The sequence below is a fragment of the Syzygium oleosum genome, unplaced genomic scaffold (genome assembly GCF_021117445.2).
Source record: "Syzygium oleosum isolate NSW1041296 unplaced genomic scaffold, Sole_v2.1 Sole_v2.14, whole genome shotgun sequence".
Taxonomy (NCBI): Eukaryota; Viridiplantae; Streptophyta; class Magnoliopsida; order Myrtales; family Myrtaceae; genus Syzygium; species Syzygium oleosum.
This window is the reverse complement of record NW_026607498.1, coordinates 1,395,912-1,422,375: the sequence shown is the minus strand read 5'-3', so window position 1 is coordinate 1,422,375 and position 26,464 is coordinate 1,395,912. Positions and strand designations below refer to the sequence as shown.

The 26,464-nt window shown below is 40.7% G+C and overlaps 3 protein-coding genes across 7 annotated transcripts; 2 read left to right on the top strand and 1 right to left on the bottom strand.

Moving 5' to 3' along the window:
- Nucleotides 1–1,893: 1,893 nt before the first annotated feature.
- Nucleotides 1,894–6,286, top strand: LOC115689026 (non-specific phospholipase C3-like). Its single transcript, XM_030614995.2, has 4 exons — nucleotides 1,894–2,661; nucleotides 4,843–5,252; nucleotides 5,349–5,525; nucleotides 5,844–6,286. The coding sequence occupies exons 1-4, from the start codon at nucleotides 2,012–2,014 to the stop codon at nucleotides 6,176–6,178; spliced, it is 1,572 nt and encodes a 523-aa protein (XP_030470855.2). The 5' UTR covers nucleotides 1,894–2,011; the 3' UTR covers nucleotides 6,179–6,286.
- A 664-nt stretch (nucleotides 6,287–6,950) lies between these two features.
- LOC115689025 (light-mediated development protein DET1) lies at nucleotides 6,951–15,815 on the bottom strand. Of its 3 annotated transcripts, none has more exons than XM_030614991.2 (11): nucleotides 15,682–15,815; nucleotides 14,122–14,546; nucleotides 13,789–14,017; nucleotides 12,572–12,742; nucleotides 10,785–10,853; nucleotides 10,615–10,671; nucleotides 10,039–10,125; nucleotides 9,794–9,955; nucleotides 9,344–9,439; nucleotides 7,498–7,597; nucleotides 6,951–7,271 (listed from the first exon to the last, which is right to left on the bottom strand). In XM_030614991.2, exons 1-11 carry the CDS (start codon nucleotides 15,751–15,753, stop codon nucleotides 7,135–7,137), a joined length of 1,605 nt encoding a protein of 534 aa, XP_030470851.2. In that variant the 5' UTR covers nucleotides 15,754–15,815; the 3' UTR covers nucleotides 6,951–7,134. The 3 variants fall into 3 exon arrangements, with proteins under 3 accessions (XP_030470851.2, XP_030470853.2, XP_056173652.1); XM_030614993.2 differs by having other exon boundaries at nucleotides 10,615–10,665; XM_056317677.1 differs by lacking the exon at nucleotides 9,344–9,439.
- A 2,148-nt stretch (nucleotides 15,816–17,963) lies between these two features.
- On the top strand, nucleotides 17,964–25,505 carry LOC115689023 (uncharacterized protein At4g19900). 3 transcript variants are annotated; one of them, XM_030614990.2, is made up of 5 exons: nucleotides 17,965–19,451; nucleotides 20,014–20,163; nucleotides 22,644–22,778; nucleotides 23,266–23,460; nucleotides 25,273–25,505. In XM_030614990.2, the coding sequence occupies exons 1-5, from the start codon at nucleotides 18,070–18,072 to the stop codon at nucleotides 25,457–25,459; spliced, it is 2,049 nt and encodes a 682-aa protein (XP_030470850.2). In that variant the 5' UTR covers nucleotides 17,965–18,069; the 3' UTR covers nucleotides 25,460–25,505. The 3 variants fall into 3 exon arrangements, with proteins under 3 accessions (XP_056173730.1, XP_030470850.2, XP_056173729.1); XM_056317754.1 differs by lacking the exon at nucleotides 25,273–25,505 and adding an exon at nucleotides 25,200–25,230; XM_056317755.1 differs by lacking the exons at nucleotides 22,644–22,778; nucleotides 23,266–23,460; nucleotides 25,273–25,505 and having other exon boundaries at nucleotides 17,964–19,451; nucleotides 20,014–20,167.
- Nucleotides 25,506–26,464: the final 959 nt, after the last annotated feature.

Here is a 26,464-nt window from a genome sequence, read left to right as displayed (position 1 = left end):
TTTAAGGTTATGACATTGTCGGAAGCGGTTTATTCACTTCAAGGTCTGACGGGAGATGTAGTTGCTTTGACTTTTTTTTTTTCTTTTGTCGAGATTGGCTTGGTCTTCTGTGCACGGGACAATAATTCCGGTCCGAAACTTCATATTTACCATTGAAAAGGTGTGATGTTCGAGGGTCATGCAGAAGATGGAAAGGTTAGATGTTTGGAAGCATTGGAATGCTGACTTTGGGAAGGGGTCAATTGCAGGGTCTGATACATTTTCGCTTGCGAGTGCAGCCATGTTTGTCCAGGCGAGGGTGAGTCCTCAATGTAATCCGATATCTATTTGGGTTTTTTTAAGAGACTTTGGGGATGGAGTATTGGAACCCGGGCCGGATCGGCAGGTTTGACCCGGAACTAGAGCAGGGTCCGCTCCGGTTTTTTGCGAAAGAACCGGAGTTGTCTGAGAGCCGATCAACCCGACCGTGAACCCGACAATGGTTTGACCATTCTTTGGCCTTATAACTTGCGCGAATGCAAGGTCCGGAACCCCAAAACGAGCAAGAAGCGCCTCAAACAACAGAGCTACCCGGTGAATGATTGTTTTTGTGGTAATTTAAGCCAGCAGAAAATGTAATTTAAGACCAAAAAAAAAATTTGTTCGACTGCCGTTGAACAGGTTGAATTGGCGGGCCGGTGAACCGCCCGGGCCTATCGGTTCTTGAACCGGGTTGGGTTTTTTAAAAATAAATATTGTTTTTGGATGTTTGTCACCCGGTTTTACGGGTATTTCGGTATGGGTTTAAGGGCCTGCTGGGTCTTGGGCTTTGTGGAAATTGAATTAAGGCCTGTTGGCTCTTGGGTTAGGGGCTGGTTTTGGGTAATTGTCCAGGCCTGTGATGGAAAGTGGTTGTCCCATTTGTCTTTGGTACTTGGTCAATGAAGATAATTACTTAACAACTAAAGAAATAATTGTAGGGCCAATTGAGACAATGCTTTAACTCTTTAGTTCTTGCTTTTGACTCACTGAATTGGTGAAGGGTTAAAGAGCCACAAGAGTTTTCCAACAAGGAAAAGCTACTTATCTTCCTTGGAATGAGTTTCGTCGAGCGGACTTTGTCAACGAGCGCCCTGTGAACACTTGTTAAGTAGTCGATTAAGGAAACTTAGCAGTTTCTCGATTATTAATTGTCATCACAATCAGTGTTTTGAGAATTGAATTAAATCCCAAAGTAAGTATACTTATAAAGTGTCTATGTGATATTGATTTCTGAATATGTAACTACTTAATCGCGCAGGCTGAGAAATGAGTGTTCAACGGCATGAAACAATGAAAGTTAATGGCCAACAACATAGACAAATGAGAGAGAGTAGAGAGAGAGAGATTTTTATTCGGGTGTTGGATGTTCGTGAGAATAACATCTTGAATTATTTTCAAAGAACTGTTCAATTGAAATCCCGATTTGGAGAAATCATATCCCTTTTGAAATATCATCTTATCTATAATTGACTTAGTTCTTCACGTGTCGATATCACGTAATTGCATTTGGCGCGAAGAACCAAATACCTACGGGAACCAAATGGTATTCTCTCCTTAATAATTGATGATGATAGTTTACCTCGAAACACGAGAGCCGGTAGATTTGCCAATCTTTACCTCCAAATAGGCCAAGTAGCTTTCAACGTGTACTCTTGCGAGTGGGAAGAACTCCCTCTTTCAGTGTGGAAAATCGTCAGGTCGGCGTCGTATTTCTTCTAATCAGATCATGTAATCTACAATTCATCTTGATAATATAAATTTTACTCAATTATTTGAATTTTGAATTTGGGGTCCCATCTATCCATAAGGTCAATCTAGCATTTTACAATTATTTAACGTGTAATTTATTTCCATATGGACCTAACTTTCGTACATCCTTCCTCAACCCCAAGAAGGACAACCCAGACCATCTGGCATAAAGCGCCCTCTCCTTCTCCCTCCTCTTTCTTCTCCATCTCACCGTCCTCGCCGATCAAACACAGACCGAAACATGGTCTCCGAGAGCAGCCCCGCCGCCGCCGCCGCTGCTCAGGCATGCCCCATCAAGACGGTGGTCGTTCTGGTCCAGGAGAACCGCTCCTTCGACCACATGCTCGGCTGGATGAAGTCCGTCAACCCCGACATCGACGGCGTCGACGGCACGCAGTCCAACCCTTTGTCCGTCGCCGACTCCAACTCGCTCCGCGTCGGCTACGGCGACTCGGCTGTCTACGTCGACCCCGACCCGGACCACTCCTTCCAGGCCATCTACGAGCAGGTCTTCGGCGAGCCGTGGGACGACGACGCCTCGCCGTCCAAGAACCTGCTCCCGACCATGGAGGGCTTCGTGCAGAACGCGGAGCGGAAGCAGGAGGGACTGTCCGAGTTCGTCATGAACGGGTTCAAGCCCGAGGCCGTGCCGGTCTACAAGGAGCTGGTCTCGGAGTTCGCGGTGTGCGACCGGTGGTTCGCGTCGATCCCGACGTCGACGCAGCCCAACCGGCTATACGTGCACTCGGCGACGTCGTGCGGCGCGATCGGGAACGACACGCAGAAGCTGGTCGAAGGGTACCCGCAGAGGACCATCTTCGAGTCCATGCACGAGGCGGGCCACAGCTTCGGGATCTACTACGCGTACCCTCCATCAACCCTCTTCTACAGGTAACCAAAAATGAAAGAACACAAAAGCATTTCGATAAGAATAAGGTGCAATAAAATTCAAAAAAAAAAGTTATAAAGCTTGGCATTTTTCAAAGCGTGTCGGTCCTACGTAAATCAAAGTGCATTTCCCTTGAATCCCTCTAAAAAGTAGACAAATTGCACTGTTGCTTTTGTTGGTTTTGGTTTGGAAACTTTACTAAGTATTCGATTCGTGTTCATGAGCGCAATCTCCGGACCAAGAAGAACATGCTTTCATCTGGGCTTGGTTTAAAAATTATAGAATCGGATCTTGACCTAATTTTAAGTGCCCTACACCAGATGTTTCGCCAACAAATGTTATTATATACTATATTGACTCGTTGGGGTTGTTGTTTGCTTAGATTTGCACCTAATATCTCGATCAAACTCCATTCGAGAGGACGCGAGTTCGTTGACCGACTTTTCTTGGTTTGACCTATTGTTTGTGTTTGTAACTTCTAGAACGTGTTGTCACATTGTAGGTATAATATAAATAACGCATTTTGGCGGGATTGAGCATGACAATTTAGATTTTGCTACGTTGTTGCTTTGGAGTATTGTTAATGTCGGATCCAAAGTTCTTTTTTGTACTAATTGGAGGGTCCATCAAAGGGGCAAAAATGGAAGTGCATAGTTGATTGCCCCGTGTGTAGGGATGACCGAAAGAGAGAGGCATTACCCCTATAGGGCCCGCTCGAACCCGTCTCGGTCGGGGTGGCCCTACCGCCACCTCGCTCGGCGGGGCGGTGGGGGCTGAGATTGGGGGTGATCGCCATGCTGCGTGGGGGCTCGGGGAGGATAAGATCTCGCATGGCGTTGCCACAATATGTTGTGGTTGTGGTGGCCTAGCCGAGCCCCGGAACTCGCAGGCATGCTATGTTGTAGAGGCGCTCCCGTGGTCGCGGGCCCCGATCAAGCTCGGACGTTCATGAGGGGCAAGCTCGCTTGCCATAGACGGAGATGGAGGTGCGGGGAGAAGGCCGGCGGGTAGGCGGCAAGAGAGTTCGGGCCGCATGGTGACTGTTGGGCGACAGCGGCGAGTTATCGCACGGATGTGGTTCAGTCAACACGTGCGATATGAGAGAGAGAGAAAGAGGGGTTTGAATTTAGATCTACTCGAGATCAAATAGGTTTTTTTAGGTAGGGCTAGATGCAAAACATGGGTTTTGAAATGCAAAGAAGGTATTCAATTCGAGCCGCGAAGTTGAAAATGGTATTTACAACTATTTTCATAATCTTGTGATTAATCAATTAAGTTCATCTCAACTTCCTCATTTCTTTAATTAGATATCTCGTTTTGTCGCCATTAGATATCACCTTTTTTCTTTGGCCATACCCAGACATTGCCTTCACAGCTTAGATCCAATTCAAGGGCCATGTTCCTTCTGACAAAAGTAGCTCGTGACGTGCATTTTTTTCAATTTAGTAAACGAGGATTAGGTGCAGATCTAATCATGCTTTGACATGGCATAATTAGCCACTAAATCATACCGACCGTCCTTTGGCGTTTTCCCTCTTCATCATTGTTTTTATGTCTTTGATTTGAGTGGATTTGGTTTGGTTGTCCTCAGTCTCTCCTTTTCCCTTGACATATAATAGAGCCCTTTTGACATTAATTCTGATTAATTAAGGTTCAAACCTTGGCTTAATGACACTTTTCGAGTCATTTTATATGCAAGCCGATAGAGTTGAATCTATCTAGACATTCAAGAATATAAATGGGCATGAAATGATAAAATAAAAAAAAAGGGTTTTTTCTTTGTTCAAACATAAGAATTTGTGGAGTTTGATTATCTTAATTGAAATTCATATGATCAACTTATTCTAAACTGTCATTATGGTGGACCCACTATGCATTCATGCATAAATTACATTTCCCTTATAAATATTTATACTAGAATACTTAATACCAAGTTCCTAAGTTGCAAAAAAATATGTAATGATATATACTTTTAAAAGTTACGTGGAGATAGAGTTGTCAAAATGGGTCACAAGCCCGTATTTTAACTCATGGGTCGGGTCATTTCCGACTTGACCCAAACCCGATCCGATTTGACGGCTCTATGTGGAGCCAATATTGCTAATTTTCTCTTTGATTAGAATGATTAGTAACTTATATTTGGAGCTCTAAGGCTAATTCAAACTGTGTTTCTCCTTCTCCAGGAACCTCAGAAAACCGAAGTACTTGAAACATTTCCATCAGTTCGACCTGCATTTCAAGAGACATGCGAAGGAGGGGAAGTTGCCGAACTACACGGTGATTGAGCAAAGGTACTTCGAGCTGTCGCATCTGCCCGGCAACGACGATCACCCGTCCCATGACATTGCCGAGGGGCAGAAGTTCGTGAAAGAGGTGTATGAAGCGCTGAGATCGAGCCCACAGTGGGACGAAATCCTGTTCGTGATTGTTTACGACGAGCACGGCGGCTTCTACGATCATGTCCCAACACCAGTGGAGGGCGTCCCGAGCCCAGATGGCATCATTGGGCCTGCGCCTTACAACTTCAATTTCCATCGTCTCGGTGTCCGAGTGCCGGCGATATTGGTTTCTCCTTGGATTGAGCCTGGAACAGGTTTGTACATAAACTTCATATGCTAAGGCTTGTAACGCTAGGGCTTAGTCATTTACTTGGTTACATTCCTTGACAATGTTGCATTCTCTCTTGCAGTGTTGCACGAGCCTTCAGGGCCATATCCCACATCCCAGTTCGAGCATTCCTCAATCCCAGCAACAGTTAAAAAGATTTTCAATCTACCGAATTTCCTAACAAAGCGCGATGAGTGGGCGGGCACCTTTGATGCTGTCCTGAACCTGAACAGAAGCGGTCCGAGAACAGATTGCCCAGGTGAACATGCACTGCTCAAACATCAAGTTTATAATCACTAGCAAAGCTGTTAGCTATACTAATTTCTTGCGTAACATGAGGAATAACATCAATCTTAACTCAAAAAAGCACGTCGAAGGCTCTTGGTGATCTCTAACGTGTTTCGAGCGACGGCTCTCCAGTTAACTAGAATCAACATGGTTAACATCGGTTCCTTACGTTCATTTTCGTTGTTACTCTTTTTTAGATGGTAATTTGTTTCATTCATTCGAGCAAAAGGCGATGGCCGAGCTCATAGAACTCCGACTAGACTTATACCGTCTTTGGTGAAAACTGCAGTGACTTTAGCTGATCCGGTGAAGCTGAGGGAATCAGGGACAAAGGAGGCAGCACAGCTCAATGACTTCCAAGAACAGCTGGTTCAATTGGCAGCGACCATGAATGGGGACCATAAGAAGGACATCTATCCACACAAGCTGGTGGAGAACATGACGGTGCTCGAGGCCGTGAAGTATGTCGAGGCCGCGTTCAAAGTATTCTGCAGCGAGCGCGAGGGAACCCCCGAAAATGGCTTGAACGATGCCGACGGTGTCAATCAAGCCGATGAATCGGCTCGGACGGCACCCAGGAGTTTTTTTCAGAGGTTGTTTTCTTGTGTGATTTGTGATCATTGACACTCAGTCGATCTATGTTCTTCCGAGTGCTGCGTGCAACCTCTTTATTGCGGTTGAATTCGATGTTTTGTCTCATCATCGATCATCGTATGAATTCCTTTTCGTTCATTGATTTATAATTCTACCTACGCTTAAGATTAAGAGTCAATATACTCAATTAGATTATTTTTAGGTTTATGTAATTTACCCTCCATCATGTTACCTTACTCTTACATATATGCTCAGTGAACTCAATTTCAGCAGAAAAATTACCCAATCAGTCCTAAATCTATTGAACGTATGCCAATTTAGTCATGATCTTTTTCAATTTTGTCAATTTAATCCTAAACCTTTACGCGAAATTCCAATACAATCATTCCAATCAATTTTCGCGAAAAATAGCTAACGAACATTCTAGATATTCGGTCATCCCATGTGGCGAAAATTGACCTAAATGACTACATTGAAATTTCGCGCAACATTTTTGGACTAAATTGGTAGAATTAAAAAGTTTAGAACTAAATTGACATACGTACAATAGGTTTAAGACCAAATTGGACAATTTCCCCAATTTCACACCTATGTGATGCAATTCTCAACCTTAAATGTGGCCTTGATCATTTTCATGGTGTTAAAGCATTTGTATCCTGTCGATTATTTCCAATCAGGTCACTTGAATCCATCAAGAACTCAACACAAATCTAAGAGTCATAGGCACATAGACTAATCACTCGTCTATGTCTACCTTATGTGGATTCATTCGAGACAAGTCTTAGTATACCTAGCATCGTCCTTTTGGAAATATAACTGTAATTTATTGGAGACGTACGACTACAAAAGATCGACGCTAATTATGATTTTACCAGGGGCCAATTGCACCAAAATGTACAAGAACCCCATGTAAAACTTGAATATTTTTGAAATACATTTACAAGACTATTACTGGCGGAAAATGCCGCAAGTGATAACGCGAAACCTCATTTACGGAAGTGAATGTTAATGGATGGCTGTGAGAACAACGTCTGTTGTATGGATAGAGCGAGGGGCAAAAATGGATGGAAGAGAAAAGAGGATATCTTTTTTGTCCGACCATCCGCGCTCCCAGCCTCCGGACCTAGTCGAAAGCCATGTCAATTTCAATCATTCATTTCTCTAATCTTAATAGTAAGAAAAACGAAATATCACAATCGAGAACTGGAATGGAACTACAGCCATAATTAAGCCTTGCCAAATGACGAAACATGCAGATGACGAAATTAAGACACCTCCCTCGCTACCTTGAATTTGATTATTACCAACTTAAATGTCCAATGTTGTCCAATGTAGTCAAAACGGTTCACCTGTTTTAATCTTGAACTTGAGTGTGCACGGTTGCCTTCTTGTAATGAACTTGATAGGATGGTCAGTTGACTGCCTGTGCCGATCAATTGCAGAGATCAACTGCAAGAAAAGGAGAATCAGACCAGTAGACAACCTTCCAGTCTAATGTTATAACATATGATGTCAATTGTAAGCAAACCAACCACGGAGAGTGGATCGCCTGAGAAGAGTAAAACCACTCTTGAATAGATAAATAAATAATATAAGCAAATGCATCAACTCTTCACCAGAAAGAAAAGAGTGAAAAAAAACTTAGCATATAGATGACTTAAGATCCTGCTACAGCTTTCAGTATGTATAGTAAACAGGATGAATTAAGTCGAAAATGTTGAACTGATGCCACCAGTTAATTCAACAACAGAATAATAAAATTAGGAAGCATAATTGCTAACGGATATATCCATGTGGAACCCTCAATATCGAAACCAACCGTGGAGGATGAATTGCGAAACTTATCTGATTCAAGTGCTTTCACTTTTGTGCCGAAATACTTTTATTCATCGTTTCTCATCACTTGGATGCAATCATGCCAAACTGAACTTATAAGTGTAAGAACTTACTATTTGAAACTCAAGAAAGCTCAACCAAGTTAGTAGTGGACTGAGAGCATGCGAAAGTCTCTATATACGCTATAAAACATACTCCAAAATGAAGAACTACTCAAATCTGTCAAAAGTTGAACGTGAGCATTGAATGGTCAGTGCTTAAAAGTCTTATAATACTTATCAACTTTCAACAGTTCATAGTCTTCCCATCATTGGTTCTCAGATTTCCTTTGATGTTCTATGGCTTAAAATTTCTTGGTAATGATCAAAGCTAGAGGTGGACAGAGTTGAAGCATCCACGACTAGGGTACGGATAAATGGAAAAACAATATCAAAGTTGCATAGAATTTTCTGTGTAACTAACTATTGTAGGCAGATCTTGCAACATTTTGCCATTGCTGACTTCCTCGGACACATGCTTAGCAAATCACAGGTGCAGCTTTTCTCTATGTTCCCTGAAAGCTACCTAAGGGAAAACTCCTAGCAATTACTCAATGTTAAAAGGTTCCATCATCGATGATTTGCTTCCGCACGTGTAAAACCGAGGATGGACATGTCAGGAATCTTCAATTACAAGGTGCTGTGACCCATATATGTAACTCCACAGGACTGCTAAAATGGTGGACCTCTACTGGTGAAAGACATGCTGCAGTAAAGAAATTGGATAGAGAATACCTAAGCTGATTACCATCTCTGAAAAGTTATACAATATAGAAACAGTATTGAAGGAGAGAAGCCATATATTGCCATGTTTAAGTTGACTGTCATATCTGTCGGATAAAATATATGAATATTCTTAGCTCCATACGCTAGGGATGCAGCATACTTGTTCTTCTTATTTTAGGGTGTGTGTGTTGGCAAGAAAACTTGAACTTGAAGACTCACAGACTTCAGCATCAAGCACAAGACAACAATTGGTCCCTCAGAACCCAAAAAAAGAACAAAGAGGAAACCTTATAATCAAGCAACTCCACCGGCCAAAATTAAACAAGCAACTCTACAGTCCACAAGATCCTCCACCTAAACTCACCCAATATGAATTCTCAGCATTGAAAGTGGGTCAATCTTGTGCAACTTAGAAATGCAAATTCGAACATCTAGAGCTTCCTTGACAACTGGTGAAGCTAGACCTCAAAATTTTGATGGTTTGCAAATTTGTCACAAAACCAGCCTCAAAGTGCAAGATTGAAGTTGCTTTGCACACATGGAACAAGACATGCATGTAGTAGGGCTAAAAACTAGAGAAGCTTCCAAGACAAACCTTTTCGTCATACCGGAAGAGTGATTGGTCAAAATAGGGAGAAGGACTTTGTGACTGACAGCTGAAGGGTAGAGAACCCAGCATCTTCTTCACAAACTGCAAGATGACAGTGTTACACTTTTATTAGGTTTCATTGTATTTTTTGTTGATGAAAGTCGACACTAATAAATTCTTTCTTGCGAAAACGGGTTTCAAATTTATCAAGGTTACTCGTAAAAACATGAGAAATTCCAAAAAATTAGTTCCTAACTGAAGCACTGATGAGGGTTCCACGTTTACTAATTGTCCTTATTTTATAGGTCAAGAGAAGCACTATGAGGGTGATCATATTGTAAATGTATCCAATCTAGAATCATTTCTATTTGACGCTTTACAAGAAAACAAATTTAAGATGACCCACAGGAGATATAAAATATTATAATTAACTGTGCACCAGCTTGGACAACTAACCTGTGTAAAGGTTGCTTTCTTTTTTATGCCTCTTAATTGCTCAAAAGCGTAGATGTTGTTCGAATGAGAAGAAATGAAATTCATGTGAAGTGAATTTCTTGACTGAGGGTGAAAATGATCACAAAACATCTCAAAGAAGAGATAAAGCTCCTCAGCTGAATTCTGCAAATGGAAAATTGAATCCATCAGCAAATAAGTTCCAATAGTACAATGGAAAGTGTTGAAAATTTTGAGACAAATAGTACCTGATAAAAGGCAACAATTTCAGTTGTCTCCATGTTATAAACAGCAAAGAAAGCGTGGTGCTGATCAGCGTTCCTTGACACCAAAAGCTTGAATAGAAAAAAAGTCAGGAGATCTAGTCCTATATCTTCTGTATCACAAAATACTTTCTCCAATTAAGAGAAGGAAAGATTAGAATCTTAAAATGAAGAAACTCAAAAGTCTACAATACAGTAAGCCAAAATCAGTGAAATCAATTACACCATCTGACATGGATTAATAGGAGCTGCACTCATTGAACATAATCGGTGTCTCATCTTATTTGATTCTGAACTAGCGGAAAGGAACCTTAAGCAAGAATAGTTTTTGGGCTCCACATGGGTTCAGATGCATCGCAAGGTGGTATCCGTGTAAATTTTTTTTCCTTATTTCCAGCTTAAGATGCATCCTTATCTTTACCTTAATTCCAGCTTGAAGGTCATTAGGGACCAGGCACTGTGATTAATATCTCTACCATGATTGTAGTCTTGGATTTATTGTGCTATATTTTTTAGCTATAACAAGTTGCTAAAGCAGTTTTAGAAAAAAGTGAGACCTACCCCTCCATCCACGCTCCCAAACTTTATTAGCAAATGGTGCCTGTCCAAAAACTGTACCTGTCCAAAAAATATTTAAGAGCAAGAATTAAGACAGACACAAGAGCAATGTCCATGTGGATCAAGGGCAAAGGGATGTAGTAAAATCATCCTGTCAAAACTTCAGATCTTACCTTCCAGATTATCAAGTCAACATAATCTTGGAAATGGAAATAAAATTTCTTCTTCAAGGATTGAACTCTCTGATCCAAGAAAAAAAGTTCATTAGAACAAGGACCATCATAGTATGTTGATATCAAAGAACTATGATGAGCCCCTTCTAGTAGCATTTAAGCAAGTACTTCTATTAGAAAGAGGGAAGGAAATTGAGAAAGATAGCAAACTGAGTTCACTACTGATAACATATGCTTGGCATACATATCCAAACATTAAGTTTTGATACTAAAGCTTCCGCTAATAAATTTTGGATTAGCCTACGACTCACTCAAGATGCTATTGATATACAAGAAGAGCTTCCTTCAAGCTCTTGAATCAGAAATATACAGAATCTATTAGCTGAATGGACTAGATACAGTGTGTTTCCTATCCAAAACTTCCAACATCTTTTTAATTCAGCATTTTTTTCATCTAAGCCCAAGGTAGCTTGATAATACTATTCCATATGGATATCTTTGATTCTCGGTTTAATAGAGTCTCGTAAGAGAATTTGCTGCATTTTGCACTATAGATGCAAAATGAATGACAGATTCTTGCCTCTCTCGCTATATGCAGAGTCAGTAAGTGATTAGGAGGAATGTGGCATGTGACTATAGCTTGTGACAGAGAGTGGGGCTACACTGAGATATATGACATGGATGGATATTTTGGGCTCTCATATAGGATTGGAGGTAAGAAACCAATCAGAGCCCTTGCCTTCATTTTCTAATTTTTATCTTCGTATACGGCAAAGGAGCAAGCTTTGTCTACTATAGATACAACCCGAAGAAAGAACCGCTCTCCATTGTGGCAATTAAATGTCCTTGAATTGCAAGAGACACAAGATACAATAGATACAAGAATATTACCGCCAGCCAGTGTCAAAATACTCCAAATAAAGCCATTTTAGAACTTCAAGTCCCCACAAATTGCATTGAATTGCTTGTCTTGGATAGATACCCCCACCTAGTAAACACCTCGACACACGTAATTATAAGAAAGTTTGATTTGTATTGCCTTGTGCCCCATGTAGACCAGTCAAAATGGGTTATTGAACCATTTCTTAACCCATATTTGATAGGCTGAGTTGTTATATGGATAGTTATATTTAGTAAATGGGTCATAAATGGGTTTAGAATGGTAAAACCCAAACTAATATGGGTGTTAGATGGGTTCACAACTTACTTAGACCCAGCCCACCTCTATGACTCTTTCTTCACTCTCTCTCGCCCTTACTCGATCTAACACTTGCTCGCTCACTCCACGCTCTCACTTAGTTTGGGTATGAATTTTCTAGACGTGGTTAAATATGAAAGAGTTTTAGCAATATGGGTCGGGCCGGATATGGGTTGGGAATGACCAGGTCGGTATGGGCCACTAGATTTCCATTACGTGGAAATGGATCAAAACAAGTTAAATGGGCCAATGCAGGTTGGACCATTTTTGAACCGAGCCACCCATTTGATGGGTCTAGCTCCATGTGCTAGCAATCTAAATGGTTTCTGGACCACATTGACAAGCATGACGGGGCTGCGGCAAGTATATAGAGTGCATCTCTCACAGCTGCTGACTGTAACTGGGCAAAACCACAATGGATTAGTGGGCTAGGGCCTCAATGGCAAGTGATCAGCATAGAGAAGATCTACAAAGCTGTTTAATGAAATTGCCACGGATATGCCACCTACCAAATTTATGGACCACTCCCATATCCCAACAGCAGTATAATAAGCAAGCTAATGATCAGAAAACAAATCCAGGAACTTACCAGGATATCATCAGATTCTTGATTCCATACTGCTCGGAAAATAAATGACAGCAAGCGTTGCTTGATGCCACTTAAAAAAGAACTGTTTTGATATAGCTGGTTTTGATGCGCATGGGTCTCCACATGATTCTCTGAGTGATGCAGTTGACTTTGGTCAGAAACTGGCATATACTGCCATCAACAGTAATAATATTAGTTGAGACTACGACCTTAGATGACAAACAAGACCAAAAAAATGGAACAAAACCAACCAAATAGGGAACAGCCTTGGAATTGAAAAGCGACCAAGATTTAGTAAGTTCAGAACTCAAATACTCATAATTTCAAAATAGCAAACCATATCATCTTTTACGCAATTGTAATGGGACCTCTTCAGGATAAAGTTATCTACCGACAAGTTTTATTGGTGGTCTCCAAAGCGACCAAAGATCAAAGAGACCGTGTCCAGTGGACTAGCTAGCATAAAGACAAGCATAAAGAGATAACTAAAGAGACCATACATCCATATGGATCACATTTCTTTAGCCAATGACCCATAGTGCGAAAACAGAGAACTCCATTAGAAACGCAGGACATTTTTTGTACAATTTACTAGCAGTTCCCTCTTACATTTCAGTTCATTCAATAAAGTTTTATCCATCAGAAAGAACATTAAAGAGTAGAATTGCTAATAAAATTAAAATGTACTGCCTATTCTGTAGACTTCCCCACTTCCTCGCCACGGTGGCTTGACACAATTGACAGGACTATATCGCATCCTTTAGAACAACATAGAACATTAGAAAAATCTTCTAAAAAAACAAAAGCAAACGAGCTAGCTTAGCAAAAGGATAACTATTCAACGAGCGCATAACCACATCAGTAATCTTGCACAAATTTGATATCGTAAAGTGATATATGCTCACAATATTCCAACAGAGGATGTTTGCTACCAAATGAATATAGTTTTAAAATGTAGTCTATCCTACTAAATGTATTAAGGTCCAAGCTTGTGAGTGACAGTCAAATTTCTTATGTCAAAAAGTAATTGTTCTACTGCATTGGTAACCAGATATTACTCATGCAATCTTGTCATGTGTCATGTGAAGTACTGCATCTACAAGCTATAAAGGGTGGATGCTGCAGCTCGTTTTCTCTCCTTGAACCGGACAAGCTTAAGGTTAATAAAAATGTAGCCCATGCACACCATAAACAACAGAATGGAGAAGTCCACTTGCCTGGGCATTGGAATTGAGGAAAAGTTCATCATCTTCACGACAGAATTTTCCAATAGCTCGTACATCAACTAGGTTCCCAGAGTCTCGAATTTGTAGTATGTGGATTGTTTGAAAGCGAAGAGAAACAATAGCCAGTAGATCATCATACAAGAAGACTCCCATGTTGTGGCTCAAGTTAATAAAATCATTGTGAAAAACCTTCTTATCCAGTACATCTCCATCTTCAAGTCTATCCAAACCAGAAAAAGCCACCAAAGAAAGAAATTAAAAAACTTCATTCAGAAAAGCTCTGCAAGGTTTGACACCAGAGACTTCATATCTTAACGAACCCACCTTAAGAGGTGAAAAGTTATATTGTCTATTGAGGGGATCCCAGGGACAGCTTCCCCGGATGAAGGTGCATCATGAAGTGGAGCAGTAGAAGTAACAAAGACCCCGAAGTGATTGCTCCCCAAGTAAAGAAAGAAGTCTTTGCATATGAGTTCATTGTTAGAAGCAAGTGAGACAGAGTACAGTTCAGTGAAAAAACTGTCGAATCTTTTTGCTTTCTGGGGGAGATCATGCATGCAGTTCTCTTCTTTGCAACAGAATGATGGCCATCTTGGTCTATATACTATCAAATCTTGATTATTCCGGCTGAAACTTATGAGATAATGACCATCTTCAGTGAATTTTCGAAATGAATGATCTGGACATTCAATGTCATATATAGTGTGGCTTGGGACCAAATTCTCATAAAATAGTCTAGCACAGTGAACCTGCAAGGTGCAGATTTGATCAGTTTCATCTTGACGCAACCACATGCATTTTATGTCAATGGCCCAATCATGGCTCCCAGAAAGGACAAATACTGGTACAAGCCACAAAATTCGCCATGTCCAGATGTGATTTTTGCTGTAACTATGGAACATATTCAGTACATCATAACAATATATCCGACATAAATTGTGTATCCTACTTGTTCCACAGACTAGAATTACACCAAACGGCATGCTACATGGACAACCAAAAGAGCAACATGCTACTAGCACCCTGATCATCATTTATTATATCCTACTTCACAATGGAAGGAAGGCTTCAAATTTGAGGAAGTTCAGTTATTTCTATTCTGTTAATGCTCTCACTTGCTATTACAATTTGTATATCCAAAATAGCACAAACGCGCCAATGAAACTCGAATAACAGTCACTGATGTAGATTTTTATCATCCCACTTGTCTCCCTGTTCTCCCTCTATCATGCAGAATCACTCACATCAGTCGACTTTCGATTTTCTTCTGCACACAATGCATATACATGAACTTCCATTACCACAACATGGAACTCTAAAAAGTTTGTTACTCGACTAATTGAAGCATTACTCTACTAAATCAAGGCACACACAATTAATTTGCGGAAGAACCAAATTTGCATGCACCATGTCGATATAACATCGCATAAAGTACACAAGAGGATATTTTCTGCTCTACAAGCATCAATCGTGCCAACCGACCGCACGGCTGATTAGAGCCGGAAGTCAATATAATATTGACTATTCAAAAGTCAATGCAAAACCCTGTCGGGACATGGTCTAGCACGATAGTTCAGTATGTATCAAGCTCACTTCCATTGAACTAACAGCGATCAAATGTTTCCAGCTTCCAGAGACCTAAATTAAGCAATTCCTCCATCATTTCTTCCTTTAAGTAAGATAGAAGTTTGCGCACATTCCTGATAGCACATTATTCCAAGAAGGAGCCCCCAAAAGTCAGTTCAGCAAGAGCTTGGCAAATTCGCATAAAATTCGATTCAGAGCACATAAAAGAACTGCCAGAACCGGAAGGTCCCCAACACAGACGAACAAGCACAAGCAACAACGAAGATCAAATTGTTATGAAAAAGTACAGAGGAGTACACTAGTGCCGGGAGCAGGAGTCCGAATCTGCCGCTCGAAAATCCTCGCAGCTACGTTGCTGCTCCTAAACATCCCAACCGAACCAGCCGAGTACCGAGCAATGCGCCGTCGCGAGACCCAAGAACTCCTCCGCCTTCTCCAGCTTTAACCCTGACCGACCCGCCAAGCGTGCGTTCACACAACCCACCAAGGCGAGCAAGAACCAACAAAACCCGCCCTCCAAAATCCACGGAGAGCGAGAAAACACGGCGACCCGGGATCAGAAACCCGCAAACAACAGCAACCGGGTCGCGGCGGCGGCGGCCCGCGACTCGACGGCGGCTCCGCCGAGCGACCCAGAAGACGAAGAAGAACAAGAAGAAGAAGAAGAAGGAGAAGGAGCTTGGAGAGGTCAATTTGGGAGCTTCGCGAGCGCGGCACAAGGGTTGGGAGCTTCGCTCATCTGGATCATGGAGATATACGCGCGGCCTTCATGGACACACATATATGCGCGCACGGTTTTGGGAGAGAGAACGGAAACGAGGAGGAGGAGGAGCGAGCGAGCATGGCCATGGAAGGTTTCTGGGGGAAACACTTGGCACCGTGCGCGCTCACACACTCGCGACTGTCGACTCCGACATGTTGATAACGATGCCAAACTGACGAGACATGGGGGGCCTCCAAAAAGAAAGAGAAAATGCAAAAAAAAAAGAAAAAATAAGAAAAGGGAAATACTTCGATATAAAGAATTATTTTTGTTAAGAGTTGATATAACGAAAAACTCTAAATTGATGCATCCGTTATAAACTGAACCCCAAATTGATACGTACGTGGCAAATTTACCCGTGTTAAATTTTATCGCCGAATTGCTGAGCTGAATGATACGTGGCAGTTGACAGGTGTATCGGTTTTGGATTTTGCCATCCGTTTGTCACATGTGTACTGGTTTGGGGTTTTATGTGTGGTACTAATTCAATTTAACGGAAACTAACGGAAGGTAAATTTGTTACGGGTGTATCGGTTTAGAGTTTTTGATGGTCAAAAAATTAATTTAATGTAAATTTGTTTCAGGTGTACCGATTTGGGGGTTTTCCATGGTATTAACCTTTTTGCTAATGATTTATAAGTGAATGGTATTAACAATTGCCCTTAGAGTATTGGGTCAATGAACTTAATTTGAAATAAACAAGTATTAGATGAAGGAAAATATTGAGCCTAATCACGATCAATCCATCCTTAGAAGTATTGCTTTCTGCTAACAAATCCATACTCCCCTCATGTAAAAATTTTCGCCAATACGTTCAAAATCCGATAATTAGAATTATAAAAAAGAACAATATTGCATATTCGATATTTATTAAACGGGTGTCTGAGAAATCGGACAATAATCGACGAGATAAACGAACGATGGCATTGAAGTGCACATTACATCAAATATAATAGAGCGTGTTCTTTTAACCAAGTTAGACACATAAAAATATGTTGAGCTTCATTCGTCTTAAACGAAGACCACATCAGGAAAAGAGCCTCAAAAATCACATATGCCATTAAATAATAATTGGTCACCTACAAAATAAGCGGAAACAATCAACGTAAAAAAAAAAATCACTCACATTAGTGCCAAAAGTGATCATTTTGAAAGTTTAATGATGATATAAAAGTTGTGCACTACACCGTTTTATTTTGGGACCATAACTACATAAATTTTTTTTTACCTATCTGGCCAATTTTCCTAGTTTATTCTTCTATCTAGAGATTCTTTAAGGAGAATATGAAAAATTGCGCATAAGATATTTGGTAACCTCATTAATTTTGCTTTGGAAATGTACATATTTCTAATTGAGGAAGTATGTGGTCAATTCTCAAAGTGTATTGACACGCGCTATTTCTATCTCTAGTGATTTTAATTATTTCTTTTAGGATACTCGAAAATAATATCGATTTTTTTTTGGGATAACGACACGAATTGTCCATGAAGTTGGGCCCGATATACGATATGGTCCCTGAACTTTAGTCTAATATTTAATGAGGTCCTCGAATTTTTAATTTGTTTAAGTCCTTGCTCTTAAATTAATTGAAAGACTACACTATTGAATATTTTCGTATAGTTCACGGACTAAATTAAATATATACCAAAATTTCAGAGATGACACTGGACAAATTAAAAGTTCAGGGATCACATTGCACATCGGGTTAAAGTTCAAGGACCATATTGAACAAATTAAAAGTTCGTGGACTATTTGCGTCATTTTTTTTTAAATTAAAGAAAATAAAGATCAAAGTGACCTCCTTTGATCGCTGACGTCACCACTTCGGCGTGGCCCAACTGCGTGGTCGCTCCGGCACTAGAAGCTTGAAGCTGACGACCGCCGCTGAAAAGCCTCTCGAGCGTCGCCGCCGAGAACACAAATGCTCCGATCACCCCGATCCCGGCGGCGGCCCCGCTGCGGCGCCCACGCCTGCGCCCTGATCTCCGCTGTCCTCCTCCTCCTCTCCGTCTCCCTCCTCTACTCCCGACTCTCCTCCGCCACCTCCGCCGCCTCCGCCGCGGACGCCGTCTCCGGCCGCGTCCTCTCCGATCCCGCCGCGGAGTCCGTCGATCGGCTCGCCGAGCAGCAGCTCGGAGGGGACGACAAGATCGACGAGCTCGACATCGTCGAGGAGGAGGAGGAGGCCGATAGGGGCGGCGCGGCGAATTCGCGGTGGGAGAGCGAGGACCAGGGCGAGGACGACGACGACGACGAGGAGGCGGAGGCCGATCGATCGACGGCCGCCGATAAGAATTACTTCTACGATCACGCGACGGGGTCCATACGTCGAGCGTTTAGCAAGCGCTCGATCGACGAGTGGGACTACGATGGCTCGGTTTTAGGTGTGGGATCGATTCCTGATGATCGCAGTAAGACGGCGTTTGGATCCGATGATATGCCGGTGGACGAGGGTTTGAGGAGGAAGGTGACTGAAGTGACGAGCGTGGAGGATGCTCTCCTGTTGAAGGTGAATAAGAGGGTTTCGCCGCTGAGGGAAGGGTGGGGCGATTGGTTCGATAAGAAAAGCGAGTTCTTGAGGAAGGATAGAATGTTCAGGTCCAGTCTGGATATTTTGAATCCGTCGAACAACCCGATGTTGCAAGATCCGGATGGGGTCGGCGTAACCGGGTATACCAGAGGGGATAGGTTGGTGCAGAAATGGTGGTTGAACGAATTCAGGAAAGTGCCGTTTTCTGTCAAGAAGCCATTAGGGATCTCAGAGGATGCTCGAGAAGCGCGATTGCGAGAAAACAATGATGTGGCTAGTAGTAGGAAGACTGGTAGTGCAATGAGTCAAGATAGTGAATTTGAAAGGAGAGGTGAGATTAGGAGGGCGGAGCGACGGACATTAGATGACAATATGAGGAATGTATCCAATAGTGTTGTGAAAACTGATGGAAGTGAGGCTAATGGACGTGGTGACAGCAATTTGTCTGGCAAAAATAGTCAGAGTGCAGCAATTCAAGAGAATAGGAGGAGTTCAGAAATTGAAGGTCATGTATATGCAGATGGAAGGAGATGGGGTTACTACCCTGGCTTGCATCCAGGGCTATCATTCACAGAATTTATGAATGCATTTTTTAGAACGGGTAGATGTCACTTAAGAGTTTTCATGGTGTGGAACTCGCCACCATGGATGTTTAGTGTTCGACATCAAAGGGCACTGGAGAGTCTGCTCTCACAGCATCCAGATGCTTGTGTTGTTGTGTTCTCAGAGACTATCGAGCTTGATTTCTTCAGAGATAGCTTTCTGAAGGATGGGTAATTGCTCAAGTTCACATTACTTTTCTTTTTCTAGATGAACTTTTGCTGGATAGATAAGCATAGGTATCTGATCAATTTTAAACAATAAGCATGAAGTCGCTTCTTACTTGGTTCAACTAGTTATTGTTGCTCTATTGGGAGTTTGCATTGCATTGGTTGTCTTATCCTACTGGTGATAATATGGGCCAAATAAACCCGAGTTCCCAGGCATCTGTTGGCTCATCTGAGTAATCTGTTGTGATCCTGTGAGAGCAGATTTGTGTTAAGTCTGTTTTGTCTTGATTTGAAGTTTCTTTATAGGAATGATCTCTGGGTTTGTGCAGTTTGTCCAGACACACCTCTTATTTCTACAATTAGTTGACTTCTGTTTTGGCTTAGATATCGTTCTGGTTAACCGAGCATAGGGAATTTCTTTACTATAGTTGTTCCTCTATGGTGGCTCTTTTTTCGCTTTATCATTGCGGTTCTTGGATTGGGACATAAGTAAGCTCACAGCCTCACACATCTAATTTGAAGTGCCTGATGGTTTCCAACTGACTGCTTGCTTTCAATTTGGTAGATACAAAGTTGCTGTTGCCATGCCAAATCTTGAAGAATTGCTGAAAGATACGCCCACATTCATATTTGCTTCTGTCTGGTTTGAGTGGAGAAAGACGAAGCTTTATCCTACTCATTTCAGTGAGCTCATCCGGCTTGCTGCTCTTTACAAGTAGGTTATCATCAACTTAAATATTTCTATTCCTCATGGAAATTTTCACAAGTTGCCTCATTTGAATTAGATAATAATTAAGGACTCCCAATGTATTCAGTAGTTCATGCGAGTCCTTTTGATGATATAGTTTTGTTTGCAGAATGCGCTGTTGCTATATCACAGTGTGTACTTGACAAGTGAGATTTCAATGTGCTCTGGTGATTAGAATGTGTCATTTATGTGATATAGATTATGTCCAGCAATGCTGCATGTGTAAGTGAAAGCTCTACAGATGATTCTACGATTAACTTAGTTTCTCCAAAAGTGCAAATTACTAAAGACAATCGTATCAAAATATTATTGAAATATGAGAAATATTCAAATTAGAACTCAGAAAGAATCTGTAAAAACACCAGTAAGCAGCCAGCTCTAGGCTTTTTTTGTTTTTATTTGCTTATGTTTTTAAATTCTTGGGATGTGCTCTATTGAAGTCCCTTTTGATTATCTGAAAGTAGAACTAGCTTTCTGAAATCATTCCCAAAGATTGATAAAAATTTGGTAAAGAATCAGGCTTCAAAATAATTGTTGAACTTATTAAGATGGTCTGCCATAATGAATTAAGACCTTCGGATGTCCCACTGAGAAGGTGTGAAAAAGGGATGGAGTTTCGGGGTAGAAGGGCAGGGGAAGACGTAGAAAGATGTTAAAGGAGACAATAAGGAAAGATATATTTAAAGAGCACAATAGAATAGGATTCATACACTTGACATTGCTTAGTGGAATAAAGCTTGGTTAGTTGATGTTGTTATATGAAGGTAGGAATCTGGTAGTTTGGAATTTCAAGGGGACTATTCTGGACCGAGAGATACCCCCTCCTCTCTCTCTCTCTCTCTCTCTCCATGTGCACGTGCGCTTGTGCGTGTCCGCTTCGTGTTGGTTTGGGGGGGAGAGATCTGCTGCATGAATAGCTAGCTTCAGAAAGTTATTAATATTGCCATGGTTTGCATAGTGGTCTTATTTCGAACTGATCTCTAAGGTGGATTGATAATCTACAGAAGAGTTCTCTGAGAACTTGGAGTAAATAGTTTACTTAGCTTGACATTATCTGGTTATACTTGTGCTTTCAACTTCAATTTACACATTTTGTTTCTCTATGTGGTCTCTTCAGTTCTTTTTTAGTACAGGCAGCAAATTCAACTGATCTGTTTAAACAGTATATTCCTTCCTGGTGATTACATCTTTCCAAATCTTAAGTTTAGCTAGTTATATCGCAAATTTTTCTTCCTAAACAACACTAGGCTAAAATTTTTCTGAATGGTATATCAGTATCCGGTTCTATTTCTAGCTTTAGCTTTTCAATATTTTCTGCTTTTGGTATTGGAAGTTCAAAAGCAGTTGATGAGATATGAGATTGTTAACTCAAAAGAAATAATTCTATCAGAGATGAGTAAGGGTGGTCCCTCTATGGTGCAATTCTTATCCTCAAGAAATTGAATTCAACTGTGCTATTGGGAAGTGTGCCCTTTAAAATCACTGTACTAGTTGGCTCTAGGCTACTCTATTAGTGTGGGGAGACATCTGCATTAGCAAAATTGGCATCTGTATGGGCTTGCATATCAGCTAGGCATTCATTACTGTTCTTATTTGCCGATTTTTTACTTACTCCTTCATGTTCGTAAATAGGCTGATACCCATAGAGTAGTGAAGAATGTATTCAAGGCTGCATTCATGGATAAGTAATTCCTTTTTAGATAGCTAAGTTCTTACGTGTCACCCACAAAGAAGATCAACTTCCTTTGCAGGAGTGAAGCTTCTCATAGTCATCAAGTATTTCTTGTCTGAGAATTGCTTTAAATTATTAGCCTCGGTATAAGTCTCTATATTCAAGGACTTACCTCTAAGGTGGGAGTTTTCGGATTATCTTTTCCATGAGTGCCATGTTTGTCCTTGTTGGCTTGCCAACAACAGAAGGGGTTCTAGTTATCTTAGCAATCAGCTTAAGGAACTTGTTTGTTTCTGGTTTGCTTGCTTAATGACCATGACGATACAATTCTAAGGTCTTAATTTGGTACCATTCTTTCCCTTGTTGTATTGGCCTAGCAAGAACAGCTGTCCGCCTTCGTGAATGTTTTATACTATTTTGACTGATGCAAGGGTTTATTCATATCCTTGGTGGACTTTCACATATTACTTAGAAGAAGTAAAGGCTGTTGTGAATAATACCTTTTTGGATGGTGGGGGAGAGGAATGGAAGACTGAGTGGCCCATTAAGGGAAAGAAAGCAGTATAAGCAGAGTTTTCCGTAGGTGCTTAGCACTTTGCCATGCTGATTGTATAAGACGTGCTTTGTCTTTAATATCTCTTGGTTGATTTCCCAATGCTCGATTTTTTTATTTTACTCAGATATGGGATCGTTAATGTTCTGTCATATTTGTAAATTGCCATGAATAATTAATTTCGACATACATACTTTCGTATCTTTGTTCTTTTCTCTGCAGATATGGTGGAATATATATTGATTTTGATGTCATTGTGTTGAAATCACTCTCTTCTCTCAACAACACTGTTGGTTTGGAGAGTCAGCTTGATCGACAGTCTCTCAATGGTGCTGTAATGGCATTCAGAAGGCATAGGTACTTCTTGTTTCTGGCCATGGAAGCATTATGCATGTGCTGTCAACTGTGATTATAACTTGTCATTTTGTAGATTCTGCTTGTGTTTCTTTTGCTCACCACTGATAGATGCTTTCACCAAATGACTTTTATAACTGAGGTATACAATTTTTTCTCTTCTTTCATCATGTATTTTATATTGTAAGAATATTCTACTTCCTTGGGCAATACCATTACTATTTACAACAATTGTAAGTTCTTTCTTGCATGATTTTGACGCCGCATCCCCACCTCCACAAAAGAATATTTGTGTTAAAGGTGTACAGGATTGGCTTTCTCTTGTTGCTTGTAAACTGAAAAGGATGTCCTTAAATAAAATGAAAGGAGAGCTGCAGTGTGTATCTGCTTATTTTGTATTAGTATATATTGCTGATGGCGTGCATTAATTCTTTATTTATTTTTTGTGTTACTCTATGCCGAGTCATCAATTGCTAATCTACCCTTGCAGTCCCTTCATAATGGAGTGCTTGAGGGAGTTCTACTCGGTGTATGATGATACCCAGTTCAGATGGAATGGGGCTGATCTTTTGACAAGAGTGGCAGAAAACTTTTCAAGAATTGGGAGAAGAGAAGTTGAGCCGCTGGAGCTGAAAGTGCAACTGTTCTTCGTCTTCTTTCCTATTAGTAGCCAAGATATTACGAGGTATCTCTTTTCTTTGGTGTATGATTTTTTTTGTTGGAAGGATCTATATTTATGCCGAAGCATGTAGCACCAGGAGCCTTGTGGGCCTTACTTGACCCAATTGCATAATGATTTTGTCGTCCACATAATTTTGGGTGCAAGAAAGTCGTGGCCTCATGTCAGACCATGTCAGACCTCGTCTTAATGCATAAGGTCACTTGGATGTATGATTCAAAGTTGTGAACATCGTAATATACAAACTATGTGAGACCATGAGAAAATATCCCAAGCTGATTGCCATAAAATGAAGCAGAATGTATTAAGGATAAGTTACATTACCAGCTATAGTTAAGTGATAGGACATGGGGTATGGTTATTGCTGAAAGCCTGACCTTCATCTCCTTCTACTCAAGCTTTTTTGTCTGCTATACATAAGTTTTGTCTTGCCATGTGGAGGCGTTGTTGTTGAAGGTGGACTGTACCGCTGAATATTTTAGGGCTAGTTGATTGAAAATTGGAAAAATAAGAAATCTAAGAACTTTGAATGACTGAAAGTGTCAACACGGATGGTCCGGTTATTATGTCACTGTTTGGAAGGATGCTGAGATAACTATTACTTATGATAAACAACCTGCTCTCTTATCTTCTGCAATCTGCACCACTTGTAAGAGACAGTAAAAGCAGTACTTTTTTTTTTGCCTGTGACGAGGATTATAATCCTTATGGATGTGAAGTTCATCATTTCCTCCTCGACGGTAATGAGTATGTGATTGGTTTCCAGCATCAGCTGCAAATTGAAATAGATCAGCCCAATAGAAGCAAAATGCTTGATCCGTCATTAGATTATGGATCCCAAACGAGAAACATTCCACACAAGACAGTAGAGGAAGTGACAACTAGATATTGCTCATGTCAGGAGATGAGGAGTTCATTTTTTAAATTACAACAGTCAGCTAATTATTTGGGGGTTTGTTCAGAGAAACCCCTTGTCTATGCATATAAAATCTTCTCAAAACTTCAATTAAAAAAATTGAACACCATCACAATTTGATTGGTGTGGCTAAAGGAAGCATTAGGCATTTATAGGCAATCTGAAGTGATGGGATGTCTAGATAGGTTTCAGTTGTATTGACATGATTGAGAGAGAAGGTGCAAAAATAATGTCTACCCTGTATGCATGATGAAGTTGGATTTTTCTGGGCTTAATAATAAATTGGGCTTGATGGAGTACGATGAAAGCTGTCGAATCTAAGTAGATGGCTTTCAGGATGCTTGCTTCAAATGGTCTTCTTTTAGCCTTTGTTTCATGGGGAAAAATACGTGCATTTTCATGAAAATTTGCAGCAAGAGATTATTAAATTGTTAATCCTGGCAATTGGAGATGTTGATTTCCAGCAACTTGAACCAGGAATACTGATTGTGATAGCACCTTTTTTTTTTTTTGGTTGAAAATTGTGATAGCACCTTGAGTATGCCTCTGTCGTACTGATTGTATGATAGAGGCATGCGATCTTTCAAACTTGAACCAGCAAAAAAATAATGTTGGTTACACCCTCTTGGTAAATACGCTACGTATCTTCACATCTATTAATTAGTTATGACAAGAACACAGGCACATAGTTGCGCATACATGTCATTTCTGTGCCAGTCTTGTTCAAACGTGCACATTAGATCTGGTATAAACAACTCTTTACTTGACTGCTGATGCCATTTGAGTTGTTTCCTAAGATCTTTTTTTTTTTTTCATTTTTTTCTTTTAGACCATATAGAGCTTGATGTTTTCATATCAAAAGCTTGTCTGCCCTTAAATTGACCTTTGTGAGCTGTAAACAGATACTTTGTTGCTCCTTCAACGGAAATTGAACGTGGACAACAAGATTCTCTCTTCAGAAAAATTCTGGATGAATCCTTGACATTTCATTTTTGGAACAGTGTTACTTCTACTCTAGTTCCTGAGCCAGGAAGTCTTGTAACCAGGCTAATTGACCACAGATGTATCCATTGCTTCGATGTATTGTGAAATAGACCCAATTTTTCCTCAAGTTAATTGAAGACTTCAACTAGCATCTGAATTGGCTAGAAGCATTCACTAGTCAAATGCTGAGAAGATTCGGGTTTTTTGCTCTGATATGTGGCCCAGTTTTTGGTTAAGAGTAGGGGTTATGTATTTCTTGTCTTAATGACGACGAAAATTCCATGAAGAACAGGGGTTACCACCTATAGGACCGGCTTCAGAAGGTAGCTGACCATATTCAGAATTATGTTAAGGGGGCATATATGCTGTTGTACAGTTATTATCCATGTTAGAATTTTTCCATTTCTTTTCCTTATCAGTGCTTGTACAAATGAATTAGTAGGAAAATGGAAACAGTGGTTCACCCCTATTTATAATGGAAAAAAATGTTCTTCCCTTGAAATTGATATTTACTGTTGCTATCTACGGTGATCATGTAGGATTGTGTATGCTATCTTCGTTGCTATATCAGTAATCATATCATCGAGGCATCTGCAATTATCCTGTATTTTCAAGAAATGGACACCGAGCAAGCATGTGTGATTATGCTTTTGTTTACAGCAAGTGTATGTGCTTGTCCCCTCCTGCGATGTTTCACATGTTCAGGGGGACATCTTTGTTTCTGTTGCTTGGTACACAAAATATATCAGAAGCGCAAGGAGACCTACATCTTCAGCAGTCACTTTGGACTAAGTCCTCGTTCTCGTTGGAAACTTAAGTCCGATTTCATTTTCTAATGGAGGAAGCTGCATAATTGTCGTCATTTAGTTTCATTGGAACTCAAGTCCAATTTCATTCTCTAACGTATTATGCTGCATAATTGTTCTCATTTGGTTCAACGACCAAATGAGGATTAGGCATCTGTAGAGTATGCATTCTTGTGCTCAGGTTCGTTTCTCAGGTGATTTTACAAGGGGAAGTATGAGAGGCGGTCTGCATATGACAGTAACTAGGAACATTAGCTACTAGGTGGGTACTCTCCTGGACTGCCTTGCAGTAGTTTGGGCCATG